At 43.7% G+C, this 19,855-nt stretch overlaps 2 protein-coding genes across 2 annotated transcripts in view; one reads left to right on the top strand and one right to left on the bottom strand.

Moving 5' to 3' along the window:
- Window positions 1–4,841, top strand: part of unc13a (unc-13 homolog A (C. elegans)) — a 55,697-nt gene extending 50,856 nt beyond the window's left edge. Inside the window, exon 45 of the mRNA XM_088312553.1 lies at window positions 304–4,841. Coding sequence (XP_088168679.1) covers window positions 304–592 — 289 coding nt within the window. The 3' untranslated portion in view covers window positions 593–4,841. The remainder of the gene's footprint in view (window positions 1–303) is intronic.
- LOC148324562 (unconventional myosin-Va) lies at window positions 4,582–19,511 on the bottom strand. Its single transcript, XM_088312542.1, has 35 exons — window positions 19,331–19,511; window positions 17,955–18,065; window positions 17,723–17,891; window positions 16,500–16,644; window positions 16,277–16,433; window positions 16,063–16,206; window positions 15,732–15,813; window positions 15,431–15,538; window positions 15,246–15,358; window positions 14,799–15,067; window positions 14,652–14,733; window positions 13,930–14,070; window positions 13,697–13,828; window positions 13,541–13,624; window positions 13,325–13,441; window positions 13,150–13,247; window positions 12,997–13,083; window positions 12,437–12,757; window positions 12,189–12,345; window positions 11,864–12,103; window positions 11,482–11,700; window positions 11,317–11,410; window positions 11,103–11,251; window positions 10,314–10,508; window positions 10,112–10,212; window positions 9,936–10,044; window positions 9,650–9,746; window positions 9,432–9,554; window positions 8,962–9,113; window positions 8,550–8,639; window positions 8,240–8,372; window positions 7,897–8,164; window positions 7,226–7,400; window positions 6,493–6,573; window positions 4,582–5,030 (listed from the first exon to the last, which is right to left on the bottom strand). The coding sequence occupies exons 1-35, from the start codon at window positions 19,355–19,357 to the stop codon at window positions 4,869–4,871; spliced, it is 4,932 nt and encodes a 1,643-aa protein (XP_088168668.1). The 5' UTR covers window positions 19,358–19,511; the 3' UTR covers window positions 4,582–4,868.
- Between the last annotated feature and the right edge of the window lie 344 nt (window positions 19,512–19,855).

A 19,855-nucleotide genomic window follows, 5' to 3' on the forward strand; every position in this document is an offset into this window, starting at 1 on the left:
ACGGGTTTTTTCAAACCGAAGATTTTATGACTTTACTCTCGAAATAGTATGCAGTACTTTTCCTCACATAGCCACATTTTCTTTTTATTACACTACTTTACTTGGGAAGCATTTTTATATTTATTCCCGCAGCTTCACATTTTTTCCATATTATTATTATCATTTAATATATTATTTTCACTGTAGCATTTAGAACTTTGTTCTCAGTGGATTACGTTTTTACCTTATTCTAATAGATTATATTGTAAAGGAAAGACTTTTTCCTCAGTGTCTAAGGCGTTTTGTATTTCTTCCCCCTATCAGTACGCTGAGCAGCGAGGTGGGCCCCGAATGCTATGAGCTGCAGGTGTGCGTCAAGGACTACTGCTTCGCCCGCGAGGACCGCACGGTGGGCATGGCCGTGCTGCAGCTGAAGGACGTGGCCTCCAAGGGCAGCGTGGCCTGCTGGCTGCCTTTGGGCAAGCGCATCCACATGGACGAGACGGGCCTGACCGTGCTGCGCATCCTGTCGCAGCGCAACAACGACGACGTGGCCAAGGAGTTCGTCAAGCTCAAGTCGGACCAGCGCTCGGCAGAGGAAGGCCGCGGCTAAGCGCCCCCCGCCGCCCCCGACCGTGCTTCGTGATGTAAATACATTCATTCCGATGGCCGTGCGTTCATCATTATGGATCGCATCAGCCATCTTTGTGGTCGAGTTGAATTGTGGAGTTTGCAAGGTCTGCCAGAAAAGTTCCAGGACTGGTGTAGTGAAATAGACGGGTGCCTTGAGATACGAGTGCTATTGTCCGGACGATTTGTTTTGCTTTGTCTTGTCAGCAAAAAATTTGAGGCACAAGTGCTGTATGATGGCAGTGAACTCAACTCTCTCGACAAGATGAGGCAGTTTGACAAAGAGCGAACAATTCTTCCAAAAAAAAAAGGCTTCAGGCTGTTTGATGCCACTTGAGTTTACGGTAATACTAAACATTAAGCGAATTGGATGATGCGTGTTTGAAAAAAACAAAACAAAAAAAAAACTACTGGTTTAACGCTAACACATAACGGGAAACGCCATCGACGGGCTAATGAACAGCATTTACAGTATGGTGGTGTTGTCGTGCTTAAAGCAATTTGAACACAAATGGTGGAGCAACTCACAGGCGTATATTCTTTATCCTCTGTGAAAATTCATCCATCCATCCAGTACCTGAGTCGCTTCTTCTCACAAGAGTTGCTGGAGCCTATCCCAGCTATCTTTGGGCAGTTTAAAAAAAAATAGAAATAATAGTCCTTATTGAAAAACGTTTGGAGAGGCTGGAAAAATAACGTATGCCATTTCCGTTCATTTTAATGGGGAACGATGATTTGAGATGTTTTGAGATATGCACTTGTTCCCTGAATGAATTGAACTCGTATATCAAAGCACTACTTTTTTTCTCATCTAAACTTCAAGTTTTCCCCTTCAAGTAATGCCCAGCCTTCTTTGCCACACCGCCATGAACTCCTGGAGGATTCTTCTGGATCCGCTCCGTCGTCACGCCCATCTTGATGTCCTCCACGTCTTCAAAACGGGTTCCCTCGATGACTCAGTTCAGCTTGGGAAAAAATACACGGGAGTTTGCTTTAGCATGGCATTATCCTTCTGGGCAAGGAACTGTCAGATGCTCAGGGCGTTGTCCTACCACAACTCCCGCCTCTTCTCACACTCTCAGGATCTCTTTGTAGATGCGCTGGTGTATTGTCCGACACACACGGAAGGGGAAAGCTCTTTTTGGGTTGCTAGTCCTGGAACATTTCTGACAAGCCGCATATCACACGTGGAGTTGCACACGTCTCATTCGGCTGCACAGGGTTTTATCATTTTTTGGGGGGGAAGATAGTCGCTCAAATGTGTCGGCGAAAAGATACCAAACATTCCGAAAGGAACGGTGATAGGGAGGATCCCACGGAAGAAAAGCACAGCAGATGAACACGTTTAAGTGCAACTATTTATTATTGTTTACTTTTTTCTTCCAGATTATATTTATACGGATGGAGTTCGGAGTCAAATCATGAGTCATGCGTGAAGTTCCGCTATATTTGGGGATCATGTTAGATGGTGGACCAGAGCACACTGCCTGACACCCTCAATGCCTTCTGTCTTGTTCACCCGCCGTCTTTGTGATGACAAGTGCAAATGTGTGTGTGTGTGCGCGTGCGCGTGTGTGTGTGTTGCCAGCGATTGAAACCAACACAAGCCAAGATCGCGGTGCGCTTTTTGTGTCACGGTCTTTGTAACCAGTGTAAACATTCCAGGTGGAAGATGCCAAGTTCCCCCCACGCCTAAACACGACTATGTGGGTTGCCATGACGACACTTAAGCACAAGTCATTGTCCATCCGTTGTCCGTCCATCAAATAGGACTGCCGCCAAAAGGGCTGAAGATCCCCACCGCACCCGGTCCGCTTCTGACATGGAAAAAACATTGAGTTGTTTTTAGATTAGCATGGCGGGTCGGATCAAATCTCTCTGGTTGCAGGTTGTCCAGCCCTTTTCTAATCAGTAGCGCATGCAAGTAGGGTGAAGGTCACAGAGCACAGGGTCTTCGCTCTTGCTATCTTCTTGTCTTTTATTTTTTTAAATGGATGACGGAACAAAGAAAGTAATTGGCTAACTGCTTGTTGAAGTTGACTGCAGTGTGCTATATTAAGGTGTGAAATAGAAGCATAGAGAAGCAGGCCCCTCCAATTTTATTGGAATAGCAATGATCAGTTCATTTGTTTTTGTTGCATACTGAAGACATTTTCACAAGATGAATAGCAGACAAAAGTTCAGAAATCCATGGCATTTACATCTAAATATGTGAAACAACTCACGGTGGAGCACATATTGTTTGAAGCCAAATTTGCAAAAGTATCGGAACTGTCATTATTAAATGAACTTAAACCCAATGGAGCATGCATTTTACCTCCTTACGAGAAGATTGAAGGACAAAAGCTCCAGAAACAAACAAGAACTGGAAGAGGCCGCAGTAAAATCCTGGAAAAACGCTGGAACTCTGACCTTTAGTTTGATATTCATCTTTTGAGCAGAAACCCAAACGTTTTCAGTATACAAGAAAATCCCCAAAACTGACCAGGCCTTTTCAATTCTTTTGGAGGGAACTGTATTTCAGCAGATGAGTGGCAGGATATTGCGCAACACTGCGACATAAGCAATTAGCATTAAGCTATGAGCAGGGCTGCCTCATTCTTGCTTCTTATTCGTCGTGTGTCATTCAAATGAATTTGGTGCCACAATCCGGTCATGCCTCTATAATATCTTAAACAGTAAAGACAATTGTTACACTCCTGAACCTGATCGTAGCAACCCCACCTGCGCGTGATAGCTAACACTGCTGGGTCCAAAATTCCGCGAGTCAATGCTGGGTTAGCATGTTGGGTTGAATTTTGAACCCAGTAGATTGGTCAAGATTTTTGATCCAAAGACGGGTAAAAATTCCTCATATTGAAGAGGTCAAGTCATCAAGAAACGGGTTACAAGCTTGGCGGTATACATTTTTCTAAGATAAAGAAACTTTGGAGGTTCCACTTTTTTAGGAGCTGTGTATTGACTGGAATGATTCCACGTCAATAAAAGCAAACATCCTCTCTGATTGTGGCCCACCCGTTAAAAAGTGACGTAGTAGTTGGAGTCGCATACAGGGCGTGTGTTTGCGGTCTTATTTCGGCCTGTGACGAGCATTCCCGCTCGTGTTACGGCAGGCGGGCCTTCAAAGTCACGTTAGAGTGGAACTCTATGCATCTGCAAATGTCTTTCATTTTTTTGAAGATGTCTCATAATGTTTACATGGTGGATATTATTATTCTGATCAGCACAAGTGTTGGATATATTGTATATAAAAATAATTAAATGTCAAGGGCCAAATATTTGCTGCAGTTTTAGTGGAGACGAGACTGAATTATTTATTTTTTTTTTTTCAAAATCAGAAGATCAAGTTTATTTGAGAATTGATCAGTGCTGATTGAAAAAAAAAAAATCATTTGCGGTGGCGTTTTTATGAAGAAGTGTTGAGGTCACACGAAAAGGAAAGTTTCAAAATGACGAGAAAGGCTATGTTAAGACAAAAGTCGTGAGATGTCATGACTTTTTTTCCTTGTAACATTGCGCCTTTAATTTTGTCCACGCCAAAATTTATTGGTTTAATATTGATTTTTGATTCTCGGAATAAACTGACTATATGGCTCAGGGAAGTCAGTCATTGTGCAGGTGTTGCCGGCCTTCAACTACATTGTAGGAACACGCCCATCTGCAGGGATAAGTCCAATTTGCGAATCAGCGTCTCCGTGGCGTGTGCGCCTCGATTTAGCTCGAGAGGCCGCGTAGTGACCAAATTTCCCGCCGTCCACGCAGCGTCATTTTTCAGAGACATGTAAAAGTTTTGGGATGGAAGCACATGCAAAAAAAATAAATAAATAAATTGAATTAAAAAGTGAAAAGCACACAACCAAGAGGGCAGACGAGCATGTTCTGCCCCACGTGCACGGTTCTGTACTTCCTCTAATGGTGCATGATAGGAAGGCTGCAACAAAAAGAGAGATTTTCATTTTTAAAAAGAAATGTCTTGTGCCAGCACGTGTAATAATTTGATGTTGTCTCCTTTATTTTGATATCTTCTTTTCTATTTTTCAAATGTTTAGGAATATATAAATACTTATAACTGATGACGATGATGATGTGACGTGTTGCACAGTAGTCGCATGAGACTTTTTTTTTATACACAAGATGTTTATACTTTTTTCTTTTTAATATTTCTGTTCTGGGAGTTACTGGGACGACAGTCTTGTTGTGTTCTGCTTCCAATAAAAGATGGCAAATTTGAATGGGGTTTAATTTGTGAGGAAAAAAGTTCAAACTCTGCGTAGAAAAGTTATCTTAAGGGAATCCGGGATGACCAAGTCATCCGCACGAATGGCGGGCGGCGCCTCGTTGGGAAAGGTGACAGGAAACACGCGCTTCACTTCCAGGAGGATCTGCCGAGGTTGCGTGTCCACACGGTCTTTAAGGAGACCCTGAAAGAGACACAATGGAGGACGTATACTACCGTTCAAAAATTGAGGGGTGGGGTTCACCTATAAATGAATTGTGAAATACTGTTCTTTTCAAATGAATTAATTTAAGATTAAAATAATCTGAAACAGTCTATAGGAATTGACACCCACAAAAGGTGTTTGTAATTGTAAATAATGATCACCCAAAGCGGAGATGATCAGAAAGCATCAACACCATTCTTCTGACCAAGAGATTGGCAACTTCAAAACTGGAAGGGGCCACAAATTTTCATCAGTGCTAATGCTGGGAACACGGACTTAACATTATGTCTTATGAAAATGTTTTAAATATAGCCAAAATATATTTACACTTTCTTTCCCAACCACATGTAGTACTTCAGGTTTATTTATAATTTGAGGCTAAAAAAAATATCTTATTTTGAAAGGTGACAGGCTAACATCCATCTTTGATGGACTTGTAACGAGTGGTGTAAAGCTGAAAGTCGCGTGTATGGGAGCATTTAGGCAATTTGAGGTGAAACGAACTCGCAAACGAATGAACAATGTTTCTCTCTCTCTCTCTCTCTCTCTCTTTCTCTCTCTTGTCCCAACAGCGTCATTTCCTCCAATATGGTCAAGGAAGCAGCAAACATAATCAACAAACAACCGCCTCCGCAATGGCTAACTTCAAAATAAAGCTTAAACAATACATCGAGTCATTGAAGTCAACGCAATCGCCTTAGCAGACTCTTACTTTGAAGTTGGCCTGTGTGGTGGCGGAACGGCGACCTTGATTTCCGTTTTCGACCTTCGGTCTTGCTTTATCGCACATTTAATTGACGTGACATCGTTGCCACTAACGGCAACATAACGCCATCCCGAAATCATATTCAGTCGCTAATTTAGGACGATAACGAAGTTCTAGTTAATGACGTCGTCAATGTATGACACGAGACAAGTTTCCAGCGTTAGTGGCGACTAATGGCTTGCGGCTAGCATTAGCAACAAATGCAAGCTAAACACTTGTATGAACCATTCCGTGGCGGAAAAAAAGGTTGGGGACCTCTTACATTAACAACTGTATTCACTCGTTAAATTACTCAACACAATAAGTAAATTAGCCTTATTAGCATGCTAGCAGAATCGGACATATCACACATGGCCAAGCGTCATTGAACTCGAATTTTGACATGTACTTAAGATAATAAATGCTGGCAAATTAAAGGCAACAATGGCTTTTAGAAGCTTCCTCAAGAGAAGCAGAAATATTAGTCTTTTAACTGCCAACATAACAGGACATTTCTTAAACTCAAACGCCCAAAAAAAAACAAAAAAACACTAGCAATGTATAAATGTCACTAGATGGCGCCAAATTAATAATTGTTTCGGGCCTGAGCTCAAAAACAACAAATTGCCAGGAATTATGGAAGATGGAGGTCTTCACCGGGACATGTGACCACGTGCGAGTGGCGCAGTGTCCTACCTGAACCAGACGGATGAAATTGAGAGAGACTCTTTCCTCAACGTCACCATGAGGTGTGTAGTTGCTGAGCATCTTCACAATCTGCTCAACACAAGTGGCAATTTGTCATCTCGTCCACGCTTTTCAAATATATCCTTCAACAAAATTGGATTTTTCCACCAAGTTGGACTGTTCGGCTCAGTTTTATAAGTATTTGATAACTTGATAAATGTGGAAGATTACCATGGAATGTTCCACCGTTTTAGGACTTACATAATTTTACCGAGATAAAGTCGGAAGATTAAAAAGGAGAGAAAATAATAATATTTCGACTGCTGTAAATGGAAGAATAAATAAAGTTGTAATATTCAGAGATAAAATATTGCAATATTAAGACATTATGGTAATCGAAATGTATTTAAACACTGGTTTAAAAACCACTCTTGTAACATTGCTGCATTTTTCCTCATCAAATTACGGCTTTGTTCTTTGAATATGACAATGTTATTTTGTTAAACAATATTTAAACTTTTCTCAATAAAGTAAGATTCAGTATCTTTATACATTTTATTCATTTATTTTTGTAAATGTCAAAAATTGTGAAGGGGACCAAAATAAATTTGGTACCCTACTGCTTGGTTACCAACTGTAGTGGTAGAGTACCGGAACATATAATGTGGAGCTACACACAAAGCAGATTAGTGAATGACCATGCTTGGTGGAAACATCTCTTTAGCAAAAGGTCAAGGGTCACCTGCTGGCCACTGAGGGCGGTGCACGTGTGCACAAGGGCCTGAGCATCAGCATCTGTGTTCTTGCCCATCTGCAGCAGCTGAGCGGCCTGGATGAGAGGCGCCAGTGAGGACGCAGCGCCCTCCGTTTGCAAACCGCGGCCGCGCAGCCACTCCTCCAGCTGACTCACGTTCAGCCTAAAACATAAATCACAACATCTATTTGAGGATTCTTGACAAAATTTGATTAGGAATTAAAAGAAAATAGAAGCCAGGTCCATTTATTTTACTGAATGTGAAAATTATTTTTTAAATGTCAGTGGTTGAGATAACATTAACACAAATGTAGATTTTTTTTTAATTAAAGTGCCAGTAATTAGTAAAAAATATTTTGGGGGGGAAAAAAAAAACCTAAATTTTGGCGCATTTCTGGCTAAATTCATTTTATTTGGAAGAACAAAAGGCTGGCTTCCCAAATGAAATTTTGTTTCATCTTCTAAGAGATGTATTATTTAAATTATTTATGACGTATTGTTGTTTGACATAGAGTAATTTCTGTTGAGCTTTTGAGACTTGTTGAATTTTATGCTGTTGTGATTTATTCTACCAGATTAGTGTTTATGAAAAACTACCGTGCATACATACTGTCTATTGTTCAACCGGTGATTGCATTCTATTTTTTTTCCTCCTCTACCGTATGTGAATTCCACGGCTGCAGCAGCACACGTCCTTCCTGAGCAGCAGGCTGTTGAAGGCCGATGCGGACATGAAGTAAACCAGCTGGTGGAAGGCGCGCTCCATCAGCGCCGCGTGCAAAGCCTGCTGGGTCATGGCGACGTGAAGGGCCCCCAGCTCCTTCAGCACTCGAGCCATGGTGGGCGCGTCCGACACCGTCCGACTTTTCGGACCCACTCGCCTTCTGGAGCCCACCGGAATGTCTTCGCCCTCCAACAGGGCGGCGGCTGAGGAGCAGGAAGAGGTGAGATGAAGACAATTAGTGTGAAGAGGGTAGGTTGAGGTCAGGTTTCTGGCGTCACCTATGAAGTTGTGCAGGCGTTGCTCAGTGATGGAGACGAGCTGCTGGTAGGCTTGGATGCGGAGCTCGCTCAGCGTTTGGGTTAGGCTGCCGACGTCAAAAGACAGTGGCGGCAAGTCCTCGCGAACACACGGCTGAAAAACACACGTGGAAGCCCGTAATATTTAAAATTCTCTCCTGACAATCCCAAGTACGCACACAAAATTGAAATGGAATCACACACACGTGACAGAAACAGTTCTCAGTACTTTGAGAATGTTTCACCCGTCCCTCATATAATACACCGACGGGTGTGTACATGTGCTTCTCACCTGTTTGGGCGCGTGCTGAGTCAGCAGGTCGTGTAACAGACTGATGTTTTTCAGCCACAAAGCCGTCATGTCTAAATCAGCGTTGTGCTTCTGCAGTGAGAAACATCGCATTAAACGCTCTGAAAAATGATCACTTCTTGGTTGGACGTAGTGCACACGTAGCAAAAAACATGCATGATACTACTTCTTCTAAATTGACCACAGTGAATGTGAGAACATAAGTGTGGATGGTTATTTGTCCTGCCCTGTGATTGACTGGCGAACAGTCCAGGGTGCACTTCAACTCTCACCCAAAGTCACCTAGAATAATCTCCAGATGACACGATTGAGGATAAGTGCTAGCGAAAATGGATCGATTTATTGAATCAGGCGTGCCTAATCTTTTTGTCCAGTGCGTCTCATCTGGGGTTACCTTCAGAGCCGTCTTCATGGCAGCGACAGTGGCGCGACACAGCGACGAAGCGCCGCTTTGATCGCCCCTGGCGTCCTCCTGGCGAACACACAGGAAAATCACGCCGGTCGCCAGCCCGGGAGCGAGAGACGCGCCCACGTCCGCCCGCACGTCTGGACACAACGACAGAAAAACGGTAGAAGCCAAAGGGGGTGTTCTAATTGCACTAATTCATGACAGGCCTTTAATCAGAACAAACATATGAAGAGTAACTGCGTTATAAAATGTAAAAAAATATATCAGTCCCGATCCTGGTAGTAAAACAATTCAATGTTCTTGAATTAACTTTTTTTTTTTAACTCCATGGTCAACGTCAGCTTTCCAGATGCCATTCTCGCTCTGCTGGTTATGTGCGTTGTAATGTCACAGAAAACGTAATCGCAACTGCTTTAAAGAATGAAACCACAAAAAGCAAACTGTTGAAGGCTGACCGGTGATGAGATTCTTGATGAGTTTGCTCTCATCTCGTCTCCTGCATTCAAACAGGCCGGCTGCTGTGGGTGCTTTTTGCGGAGCTGAAGAAGGGCCCTCAGTGGGAAAAACTGACGGTAAAACTAGAAAAGAAGAAAAAAAAAAAAACACCGGCTCAAAGACTGAATTTTGGATGGCCAAATGTAAAAAAAAAATTTTATAAATCGGCATCTCTCACCTTGAGTGAGGAGTCTGCGGAGTGTGACAGAGTTCCGAAGTTCCTTCAATTGCCGCCTCAGACTTGCGCACTCCTGCTCGCGGGCGTCCAGAAGCTCCTTCACACAACAGTATTTCTTTAAAAATTAAAAAAAAAAAAAAGCAGCGGCGCATGGACTGCATGTACATAATCACATTATGATGTCTTGAGACTTGGTGAAGCAGCATGTGGTTGCTTATCCACAGTTAGTTAAAAGTCAGCTTGTCAGCAACATTTGGATTGATTTTACGAAGAAGCAGCTAGCCACCTGTTGATGGGAAGACGAACCCGAGCTAACTCGAAGCAGCTGACGCCTCAGCCTCTCCACTTCTTCCTCCCACTGACTGCGTTGACTTAGCAACTGGCTCTCCAAGAACCTCCAAAAGGACAACTGCTCGTTACTCCTTGCTGTACGCGATCGGCGATGAATGAGTGAAAACTCACTTGTTGGCCACTCGTATTGCGTCGTAAGCGTGAGCCAGGTCTTCTCCCTTCAGCTCCACGGCAGACTCTTTGCTCAAGCCCATCTTGTCCATCAGCTGCTCCTGCAAGCAAGACCCAAGGCTTGTAACAAGCTGCACGTTTTGTCTGGGTGCGAGATTAAAAGCGGAAGTGAGCTTCATTTGAAAACAAACGTGTCCCAAACCATTGTCATTTCCAAACTCCACTCGGTGAAGCCTCCCTCGGCGGTGGGAGACGTCACGCTGACCCGCCGCACCTCCTCGGGAGACGGGAAGGCAGACGGGAAGGGAGAGAGGGAAAGCGGGGTGAGGGATTGAGGCCATGGGGACAGAGGCTCGCAGCTTAGCGTGGAGTCGGATCTCCTGAGGCCCCTGGCGCCCTGCGGTGACATGTGATGGAAGAAGAACGCTCGGAAGGAATAGAAATTGTTACCATGATATATTCTATGCAGACTCACGAGTCTAAATATGACATTCTGATTGATATTGCGTTTGTGGAATGTGAGTTTAGGAGTAAATTCCACCTGTTTTTTTGTCCACCTCAGAGGGCGGCCATTTTGCCACATGCTGAAGTGACAATTACATCACAGCTGCTCAAGGCTCAGATAACGACCAATCAGGACTCGGCTTCGGAAAACAGGTGAGCCGTGCTCTGTCGCGACCTGAGCAAATGTGATGTCGTTTACAGCAAGAGACAAAATGGCCGCCCCCTCAGAGGGACAAAAATAGGTGAATTTTGCTGCTGAACTCAGAAATCAAATTGCTCTGTTGAGACTAGCGGGGGCGCATGGAACATATTATTGAAATGAAAATTTTGACAGATTAAAGTAAACAATTTATATTCCACATTTATAGCTTTACTATTTATTTGCCTTGTCTTGTCTAGATTTGGCGCCTACGCTTGTTGCTCAGGCTGTCCGCAATAAAAATGAATGCATGTAACATTCCGAGCAGCTTTTGTGTTGATTTCGGACCTCAATAAGCTGGCTCATCTCCCTCAGGTTGTCGTATCGCTGCTCCAGCCTGGTGAAGTCCCGCAGGAGACCCTGGTGCTTCCTTCTCTCCTCATCAAGCTCCGCCCTCACAGCCTCCGTGGCCTGAGATACTGCTTGTTGCACAAGAGCTGCACGGGCGGAAACAACAAGATACGAAATGGAAGACAGCAAAGCCAAAAGTGACAAGTGCTACCTTCGTGTTCTTGCTCCTGCTGAAGCAGGCGCGCGGAGAGATGCTCCGTTTCTGCGCTGAGTGACACCTTTTCTCCCTGCAGCGTCTCCACCTCCTTCAAGAGTCACAAAGAGTTCAAAGTAAGGCACAAAGTCGATACCAAAACAAAGTTGCAGTTCCAGTTACTCGTGTCAGCTGAAGTAGCGCCTGGGCAGCCTTCTCCTCTGCTCGCCTCCTTTCCTGCTCTGTCTCCTGGCTCACGACGGAACAAGCAGGAGGTGGAGGAGTGGAATGCTTTTGACGTGCTTCGAGTTTCTCCAGTTTAGCCCTTAAAGCAGCCATTTCAGTGGCGGCGGCCTCCCGCTCCACACGCAGGCTCTCTTTGAGGGTAGCGCTCTCTCTAGCCTGGACCCATGATTTAAGCGATTAATGAAATTCATTCAATTGACTGGTAACCCGAGTACCCGAAATGTTGAAATAAGGGCGCTATCGTTACTCTTCTTCCAGAAATGACAGCTAAATGACTTGATTATGCACTTTTCTTTGATCACATGACATAATGACGCACCTCCTGGTCTGCTCTCATCTGCAGCTGCATCAGTTTGACCTCCATGCCTTTGTTGAGCTGTCGGTACCGCTCCACAGAGCGGGCTTCGGTCTTGAGCTTCAGCAGCTCCTTCCTGGCTGCCTTACGACGAACGCAACACTGGGCGAACACAACGGTCGCCCGCAACCTCGTGAAGATCCTCCTCGCCAACCACCCCCGCACTCTGGCTTGGAGCAGCGTGGCGGCTCGCTCGGCCACAAGCTAGGCAAAGACATCATGTTTGCGCATTAGAGCACTCCCATCTTCTTGTTTCAACCAGGAAATCATCGGATTACAAAACACCAACCAGTCGGTGTTGCCGACGGGATTGCGTGCCTCTGACGAAGGCCTGAATGGTGATGGTTGCTTGTCGGACCAAGAGGAACATGTGTCTGTCCACCAGCATGCGGTAAGTCTTCTGGATTACCAAAGCAGCCTTGATGTACCGCAGAGTCTGAGCCGAACTGCAAGGAGATGAAATTCAATCAAAACTGCCTATACATTTTTTTCTGCCTGTTAGAAGAACAGAAAAACAGCAAAGATGAATGCACTCACCGCCTGGCCAGAGCTCCTCTCCAGTATCTTTGTACGGTAACGGTGGCCTGGAGGGTTCTGCCGTAGCGTATCCGGGCCAGCCATCCTCTGACACAACTCTGAAGGATCACAGCGGCCGCTCTGAGCCGCTCCGCTCTCAACCTCTCCAGAAGGGCCACCTGGCCGGCGCGGAAAAACACTTTGGTTTTTCCGAACACGTACTGGTCCGGGTCTTGGATGAGCTGAGGCAAGGCCTGCCGGCAAGTGAACCGAGCTTCCTCCCAGCGTAGGGACCCTCGCAGAAGAACACGATACCTGAAGAAGAACTCCTCGTATGTCCATCTGGGGAAATTACAAGTGTCATTTTGATTAACGCATCATCAAAGGTTGCAAAAGTGGTACTCTGAGGAAAAACACATTTTCTGCCAAACTCAAGTATCAAGAAGTAAGCATTGCAACGCAAATCAAGAAACGCATCCTACAGGTTACAGTCATAATTCACGAAAACACTCTCCTGCAAAAATGACTAATGGAGTTCTCCGTGACTCAATTGTTCTAGTGAAGAGCAAACAAGTCATTACCTGGATGGAAAACCGGCAGCACTGATTCGAATGGTCTCCAGCACTCCACATGCTCTCAACTGCTGCACCGTCCTCTTCGGGTCGAACCTGACAAGTCAAATGTTTTCAGTTTAAAAGTGAGCCGTCAGCGATAGCGTTGACGCAAGCGCTCACATAAAGGGCTCTTTCAGGTCGTTGGGTTTGATACAGCGCACATAGTGAGGTGTGGTGCTGTTCAGAGTGTCCATCAGCATTTGCAAGGACTGACGGAACTGGAAAAAAAAAGGAGGATATTTAGTGAAAAAGACAAAAAGGGAAAGATTGTAGCAGAGAGGCCGTAAAAGTTCACCTGAAAGCCCACGGTCAACTTATGTTCTCTGTGGACTCTTCTTCCCGAGTGGATGCTTCCATTGACCATGCTCGGGCCCTTTTCTTGCTGTTGGAACAACTCGGCCACCAGCTCCGACTGACACACGTGCACATGTGAGAAAGCAAATTTGTACGGACCTCTGAAGTTCCGTCATGCATATATTCCAGTTACGTAAAAGCACAGATGCACGGCTACCTGACTCGCTTTCAAAACGTTGACCAACTCCTCGAAGACGGTGTCTCGATTCTTGTCGAGGAAGCCGCCGCATTCGTACTGCACCTGCGGAAAGAAGCAGACACTTAAACTCGACTGGATTAAACAGAAAACGAGTGAGAAATCTGCGTGGCACACCGTGTCGGCAAAGTGCAGGATGACGAAGGCACTGTTGGACATTCGAGGTTTGCGGAAGTGAGGGTGGCATCGGCCGGTCAGGTGTTGGTCGTACAGCTTCTGGACCCAACTGTCGTCTGAACCTTTGGGCATCTGGTCAGTCCAGATATGAACAAGAACATTTCAACTTTGCATCTCTCGAATGGTTGGCCTTGGATTGCAAGGGCAAGACAATCCACGCGTCCACCACTGACCCTGCACTCCTCGTCCAACAAGTCCAAGAGGCCGAGCTGTCCCTCGATGAGATGGATACACTGCTGATTGTCACTGAAGTCGATCTTGCTCCACGTCAGCTCCTCACGTACGTACTCCTCTTGCTCTAGTTGGAACACGTGCTGTGCACAACATTGGGGAGTAGCCACAGATGAGTTGACTGGAACAATATTCACTGTCATCCCATCGGAGCAAAAGTCTAAAGTTTAAAATTGGTTGGTGCGTGGGTTAGTGATACAGTTTTTGGATTACGAACGCTAATTTGGGTTATGTTGCCATAGGAACAGAACTCCATCGCAGACCCCCAGTAGAAAGGTACTGGTGGTCTTCCACAAGGAGCTATACTAAGTCCACCGATTTTAATGTTACATACTACTATGCTAGAGTAACTGTTTTTGATTTATTTGTTTTAGATTTCTGTCCTATAAGTATATGCCTTATGACATTATAAATGCATTAAGCCTTAGGTTCCAACTAATGTACAAATTTGGGTTACGCCGCCACCACAGGAACTGGAGACAGATACTGGTGGTGTTCCACAAGGCTCTATTTTAAGCCCACACATTTTTATATAAGACACTACATAAATGTAAAAATTGGTTGTTGGCGGCATTCCACAAGACGCAATACATTGGTCGACAATTTTTCTTATTTCTACAGTTTCTGTTGATGCTTGACTGATATGAGGTGTCACATCACTCACCCTGTTGAACTGCTGTTGCAGTTTTTCATTGGCATAGTTGATACAGAACTGCTCAAAGCTGTTCCGCTCAAAGGTCTCAAAGCTGCACATATAGGCACACTTGTGAGTTCATAGCGAGAATTTAAATTACACACAGACGCAACTCACCCATAGATGTCCAGAACCCCTATGATGGATTTGGCACGGCCCGTCTGGCTTCGCAGGGCAGAGTTCAGTCGGTGCACGGTCCACTTGAACATCTGCTCATAAATATGCTTGGCCAGAGCATCTCGAGCCTCGAAGGCCTGCTGACCCGTCATGGGCTTGACCAGCGTGTCTCCTGCAAGCACCAACCTGCGATGGCACAGCCAATGGGCCATGTGGGCGGCCTCCACTCCCAGAAGCTTGGAGAAGATTGCCATAGAACTGTCATCTGCCTGGAGGAAGACGTATACTAAGACATTTCTCCTTAAATATGTTCATATTTTGATTATTTCTTTTGTTCAGTGTGATGGTTAGTAAGGAGATCTTGTATGGTGCATTCCATGCGGCTGTTCTATCCTGACAAGAATAAAACTAGAAAAATAGAAAGGAACATTTGTGATTTTAACTCACGTCAATGTAAGAACGGTCAGAAGTTCGTCCAGTGCCTGAAATCTTCACATTTCCCAAATGGAGAACAGCTGATAGGATTCTAAAGAGCTCCATTTGCTGGTCTGGGAGCACACCTTTAAGTTCCACACAAGATGAGTCTAATGTATCTTTTGTGTGTGTGTGTGTGTTAGTAAACTTCAACCTACCCAGGACAGTGAAAGCATTGCGAGTGCGCTCCATTTCCATCACATCATCAGTCCCAGCAATGTTTGGATCTCCTCCCTGGTTTGTGTAGCGGAAATGTTCAGGAGCAGCTGGATACAAGTCAGTAATTTAATTCGCCATTTAAAAAAAAAAATTATATTTTGAATTGATATTTACTTCAACAGATTGCTACACGTGATCAGATATGAATGTCTTTGTCAACTTGTTGCACATTATCCATTAAGTTGTCATTTTTGTATTCACTATTGCAAGTTTGTGGTCATGAGGCAGCTCAAGTCTCACCCAGTTTGTGTGATCGCATTTCAGGCAATTGTCTGGAGGCACACAGCTGGTAGAAAATGTGGTAGTTCCTCTCGGCTGAAGCCTAACGTACAGGCAGGAAACCAAAAAAAATTTGTCAACATTCAGTCGTGATTGAAATGAAAGTGATTGGTTAGTTCATTAGTTTCTCTGTTGTTTCAGTAGTTTCCCTTGTGAGTGTTTCAAGTGACTTGTTCCTTCAAGTCTCGCTGTTGTAACCTCTGATGTTTTTAGAAAGATTCATATTGTTGCATGTCTAATAACACTAAATGGATGTTCAAAACAAAACAAAAACGAAAAAAAAAAAGTGAACCTGAAAGACCACCCTGGACTTCTCCAGCAGGTAGGTGCTCATGTTGGCCCCGATGATGTCACCATTCCTGCCAAAGCCGATTTGGATGTACTTCCCAAAACGACTGCTGTTATCGTTCCTGGTGGTTTTGGCATTCCCGATGGCCTGCGTACAAAATCAGTTTCATTGCCGCAAACAAACTAGCAATAAAAACATTTTCTTGTTCCTCCATTACCTCCATGATAGGGTTGGAGGCCAGCACTTTGTCCTCCACGCTGGTCCGCTGAGCGGCTCCTCCCACCACCGCAAAGTACCTCATGGTGAACTTGGCTGAGACCGTCTTGCCCGAACCCGACTCGCCGCTGATGATGATTGACTGATTTTTCTCCTCTCTGTGAAAGGAAATGGACTTTACCCAAAACAGCAAAGAGAGAGACAGAGAAAGAGTCAAGGCTGACCTGATCATGGTGCGATAAGCGTTCTCCGCAACAGAGAAGATGTGAGGCTCCAGGTCGGCCATGTCCTGACCGCTGTATGCGTCGATCACTTCCTCGCCGTAGATGGGGAGTTCATCGTAGGGATTGACAGCCACCAGCACGATACCTGGCAACAATTAGAGGTTTATGCATTTGATCGTCACCGTCCGTAAAAAGAAAACATTCAAGAGGGAACGACTGGCTGACTTCCAATTTGTTGTCGATTCAAAACAAATTGTTCCCATCCATTCATACATTTTCTATCGCACTTGTTCTTGCCCAGTTGAGTTTGGGTCAAAGGACGATCACACCCTGGAGTGGCAACATGCCAATCGCAGGACAAAAATTGTTCACATTTTTAGGAGCTATTTGGAATTCTAATGAGACACCATCATAAAATCTTTAACCGTTTAACAAAAAACATTAGTCCCATATTTATACAATTTTGCGAATATGGTAGTTTTATTTCTTCCCAAACGCTGGAAAAATTCTTCATTCATTCGCATGTACAGTATCTCCACATTGTTTTTTTTTTTTAATCTAAAATACAAATATTTTTTTTTTTCTGAATGCTGTAATAAAAGATGCAAAAAAAATATTCAAATATGAAACAGAAACATCAAATGGTGCCAATCATCAAAAACATTGAACCAAAATAATTTCATTGTTTTCATAACGGTGTTTTTTATTTGTTATTCGTGTATATTAGTTCACTTTTTAGCAGTGTGAATATGAAATTATTCCTCATTTTCCTTTCTTTTTCTGAAACTGAGATACACTCCATCAGGTGACAAAACACCTGGCGAGCAACAATATTTTTTAATAAATAAATAGATTTTCCTGTATTTTAGCACAGCGATGGCAGTGTGAATGTGAGTATTGGCATATACCAGACGAGAAATACACTTTGAGAAAAGTATTTGGACATAGTGAAAGAAAATCATATAAATATTTTTTCAAAATGTTGGCGAGTGTCATCCATAAGAATATTTTGAGGTTTTTGATGGGGTTCTTTCACACCGAGCTCATAAGAGCAAGACCTTGCTTTGTTGACTACGGCTACAAAAAAACTCTTTGCAAACTCTACTCACTATACAACCATAGAATTGTACAAAATGGGACGAAGGGACCCAACAGAAATTAATGATGAGCTAAAGAGGTGTGTCCCAAAACTTTTTTTGGTGCATATGGCGTCATCTGCTCACCACAGTATGTGTAGATGCTGCTGTAGTCCAGGAAGCGAACACGGAGGTTGTGCAGGATGGCGGGCTCGTGGAGGAAGCTGAGCGCCGTCAAGTCATTCTCACCCTCTGAGATCTCGGGGTTGGCCAGTGGAGGAAGGTCAGATGGCGCCTCCACTGGGTAAATCAACTCCTGCGAATCGGAAAGACATTTTGTTTCATTTTGCTGGAGGATTTCATTTTAATATTGTCTCACCTTCCCTCCAGAAAGCTGCAGCAGCACATGCTTGTCATCAGGCGTGTAGTCCTGGAGGAGCTGGGCCGACACCCACACAGCATCGGGATCAGGAGCCCACACGCTGGCCCCCTGGTGAAAGAATCGGAGATGTGAGCCAAAACAGTAACAGTTTTTATTTGATTGCTTTGACATTGCTTCCTGGCCTCACCCTGATGAGACATTTGGCAGCCATCAGCATAAAAAGCTCTTAAAAATGTTAAAAATTAACAGTGGCCATTCCACTTTAAAGGCCTACCTGGATTATCCATTATGCAGAACTATAGTGTGATGTGTATAGTAAATAGTGCACTCACTATATAGGACACCAAATAATAAGAATATGCATACATGTATTAATTTTCCCCTGAGAAAACCATATTTGAATTACACATAAAGTCACTCTTAATTGGATAAGTTGGTTTGCAGTGTTTATGGACTAAAAATAGTGATAAGTATATTTCTGGATCTTTTTCTTCAGGAGATTCCAAAGTCCCATTTTGGTCTTGTTTTGGCTTTGAACATGGATCCGTACATCTTTATAATTCACAGCGGGTGGAAATATTGTGAAATCACACAATGGCCACCTGAAAATCTTTGTCATGTCAGTTGGGAGTGAAAGTTGATAGTTTTTTTTCTCCCTAAGTAGTAATAATCTCAGCAATTTTTTTAGGGTACCGGTACATAAATTTGTTTAGCATACAGTCTAAAATAAACTGTGATAAAAACTTAAAACTACATAAGTTACTTTACTTAAAAGTGACTCACAAGTAATGTCAATAACATAAATTTGTCTTCACTAATTCATGTACTAGTTCAACATTCATTCTACTTTCCCACTTACACTATTACAATTTTGGCAAATATGTTTTGTCCCTAAAGGCTTCCGTAGTCACTCAAGTCTTCGGATGCTAAGCTAGCAACTTCGAGCTAAGTATTCCGCGATTTCCACACACACGATTTGGGTTCCAAGTTTAAAGTGAAGAAACGTCTGTCACAAAATGACCCCTTAAAGTTTAAGGGTTAAACAATTCTAACGCGGGATTGTACTGCGCACAAAAGCGATTGTCTCAGCTGACGCTCAGCTTTTGTAGAGCTTTCTGGGGCTTGTTTCCTATCAGCATGTTAATGAACAAATGATAAGAACTGACAGAAAAAAAATGATCTGCTTTCAAATATCAACTTTTGATAATAATAATAATAGCCATTAAGATTACAACTATTCCCATTGGTATTTCAGGATGTGCTGACATTTTTTAAAAATAATTCGTTAGTCATTAAGATTTAAGTGTTGTACTGTATTGTTTGGAATTATATATATATATATAAAACAAAATAATCCCAAACAGTACTCCTACCTTAGTGTACAGCTGCAGTGTTGCCATCTTCAACTAAGTGTACAAACGCATCCGAGAAGACGAACACGGCATCCACACAATAAGTAAAGGGATCTTCCACCTAGGATAACGTCCCAGTCGGTGCCTGTGCACTTTGTCCACTTTAAAATACTATGACGCATGCACGCGCACACGCACGCTCGCAGTGAAGACGACTGTCAGGTGAATCTGCAGCTGATTGGATGGGAATTGACTTGTTACGTCAATATGTGGCAGGTGACAAACCTGTGAAGTCATCAGCACATATTTTCACAACCGATGTGAAAGAGAAGGGACGTCCACTAGCAGAGGCTCCCTGCTTGTATTGAATTAAAAATAATGCAGCAAAAAATATTTATTAATAAGACCACACGTTGAGGCCTATCAAACTGACTGAAATGCAGACTAAACAACTTTGGACTGCTTGCCAGTCAGTCTCAACCACTCACAGTTTTACTGTTATACTGAGTGGGACTTGGTACAGATGCTGTCTGCTTCCAGGCATGG

The sequence above is a fragment of the Idiotropiscis lumnitzeri genome, chromosome 13 (genome assembly GCF_059441095.1).
Source record: "Idiotropiscis lumnitzeri isolate Australia: NSW breed Sydney's pygmy pipehorse chromosome 13, RoL_Ilum_1.0, whole genome shotgun sequence".
In the NCBI taxonomy this organism is placed as follows: Eukaryota; Metazoa; Chordata; class Actinopteri; order Syngnathiformes; family Syngnathidae; genus Idiotropiscis; species Idiotropiscis lumnitzeri.

Excerpts from the sequence above, each read along its gene's own strand:
- LOC148324562 (XM_088312542.1), bottom strand. The coding sequence starts at position 19,357 with ATGGCAACACTGCAGCTGTACACTAAG. Across the intron at positions 6,574-7,225 it reads CCGCCCTCAGTGGCCAGCAG|ATTGTGAAGATGCTCAGCAA; the intron begins GTGACCCTTGAC and ends TGTGTTGAGCAG. Across the intron at positions 5,031-6,492 it reads ATTTCATCCGTCTGGTTCAG|GGTCTCCTTAAAGACCGTGT; the intron begins GTAGGACACTGC and ends TGTCTCTTTCAG.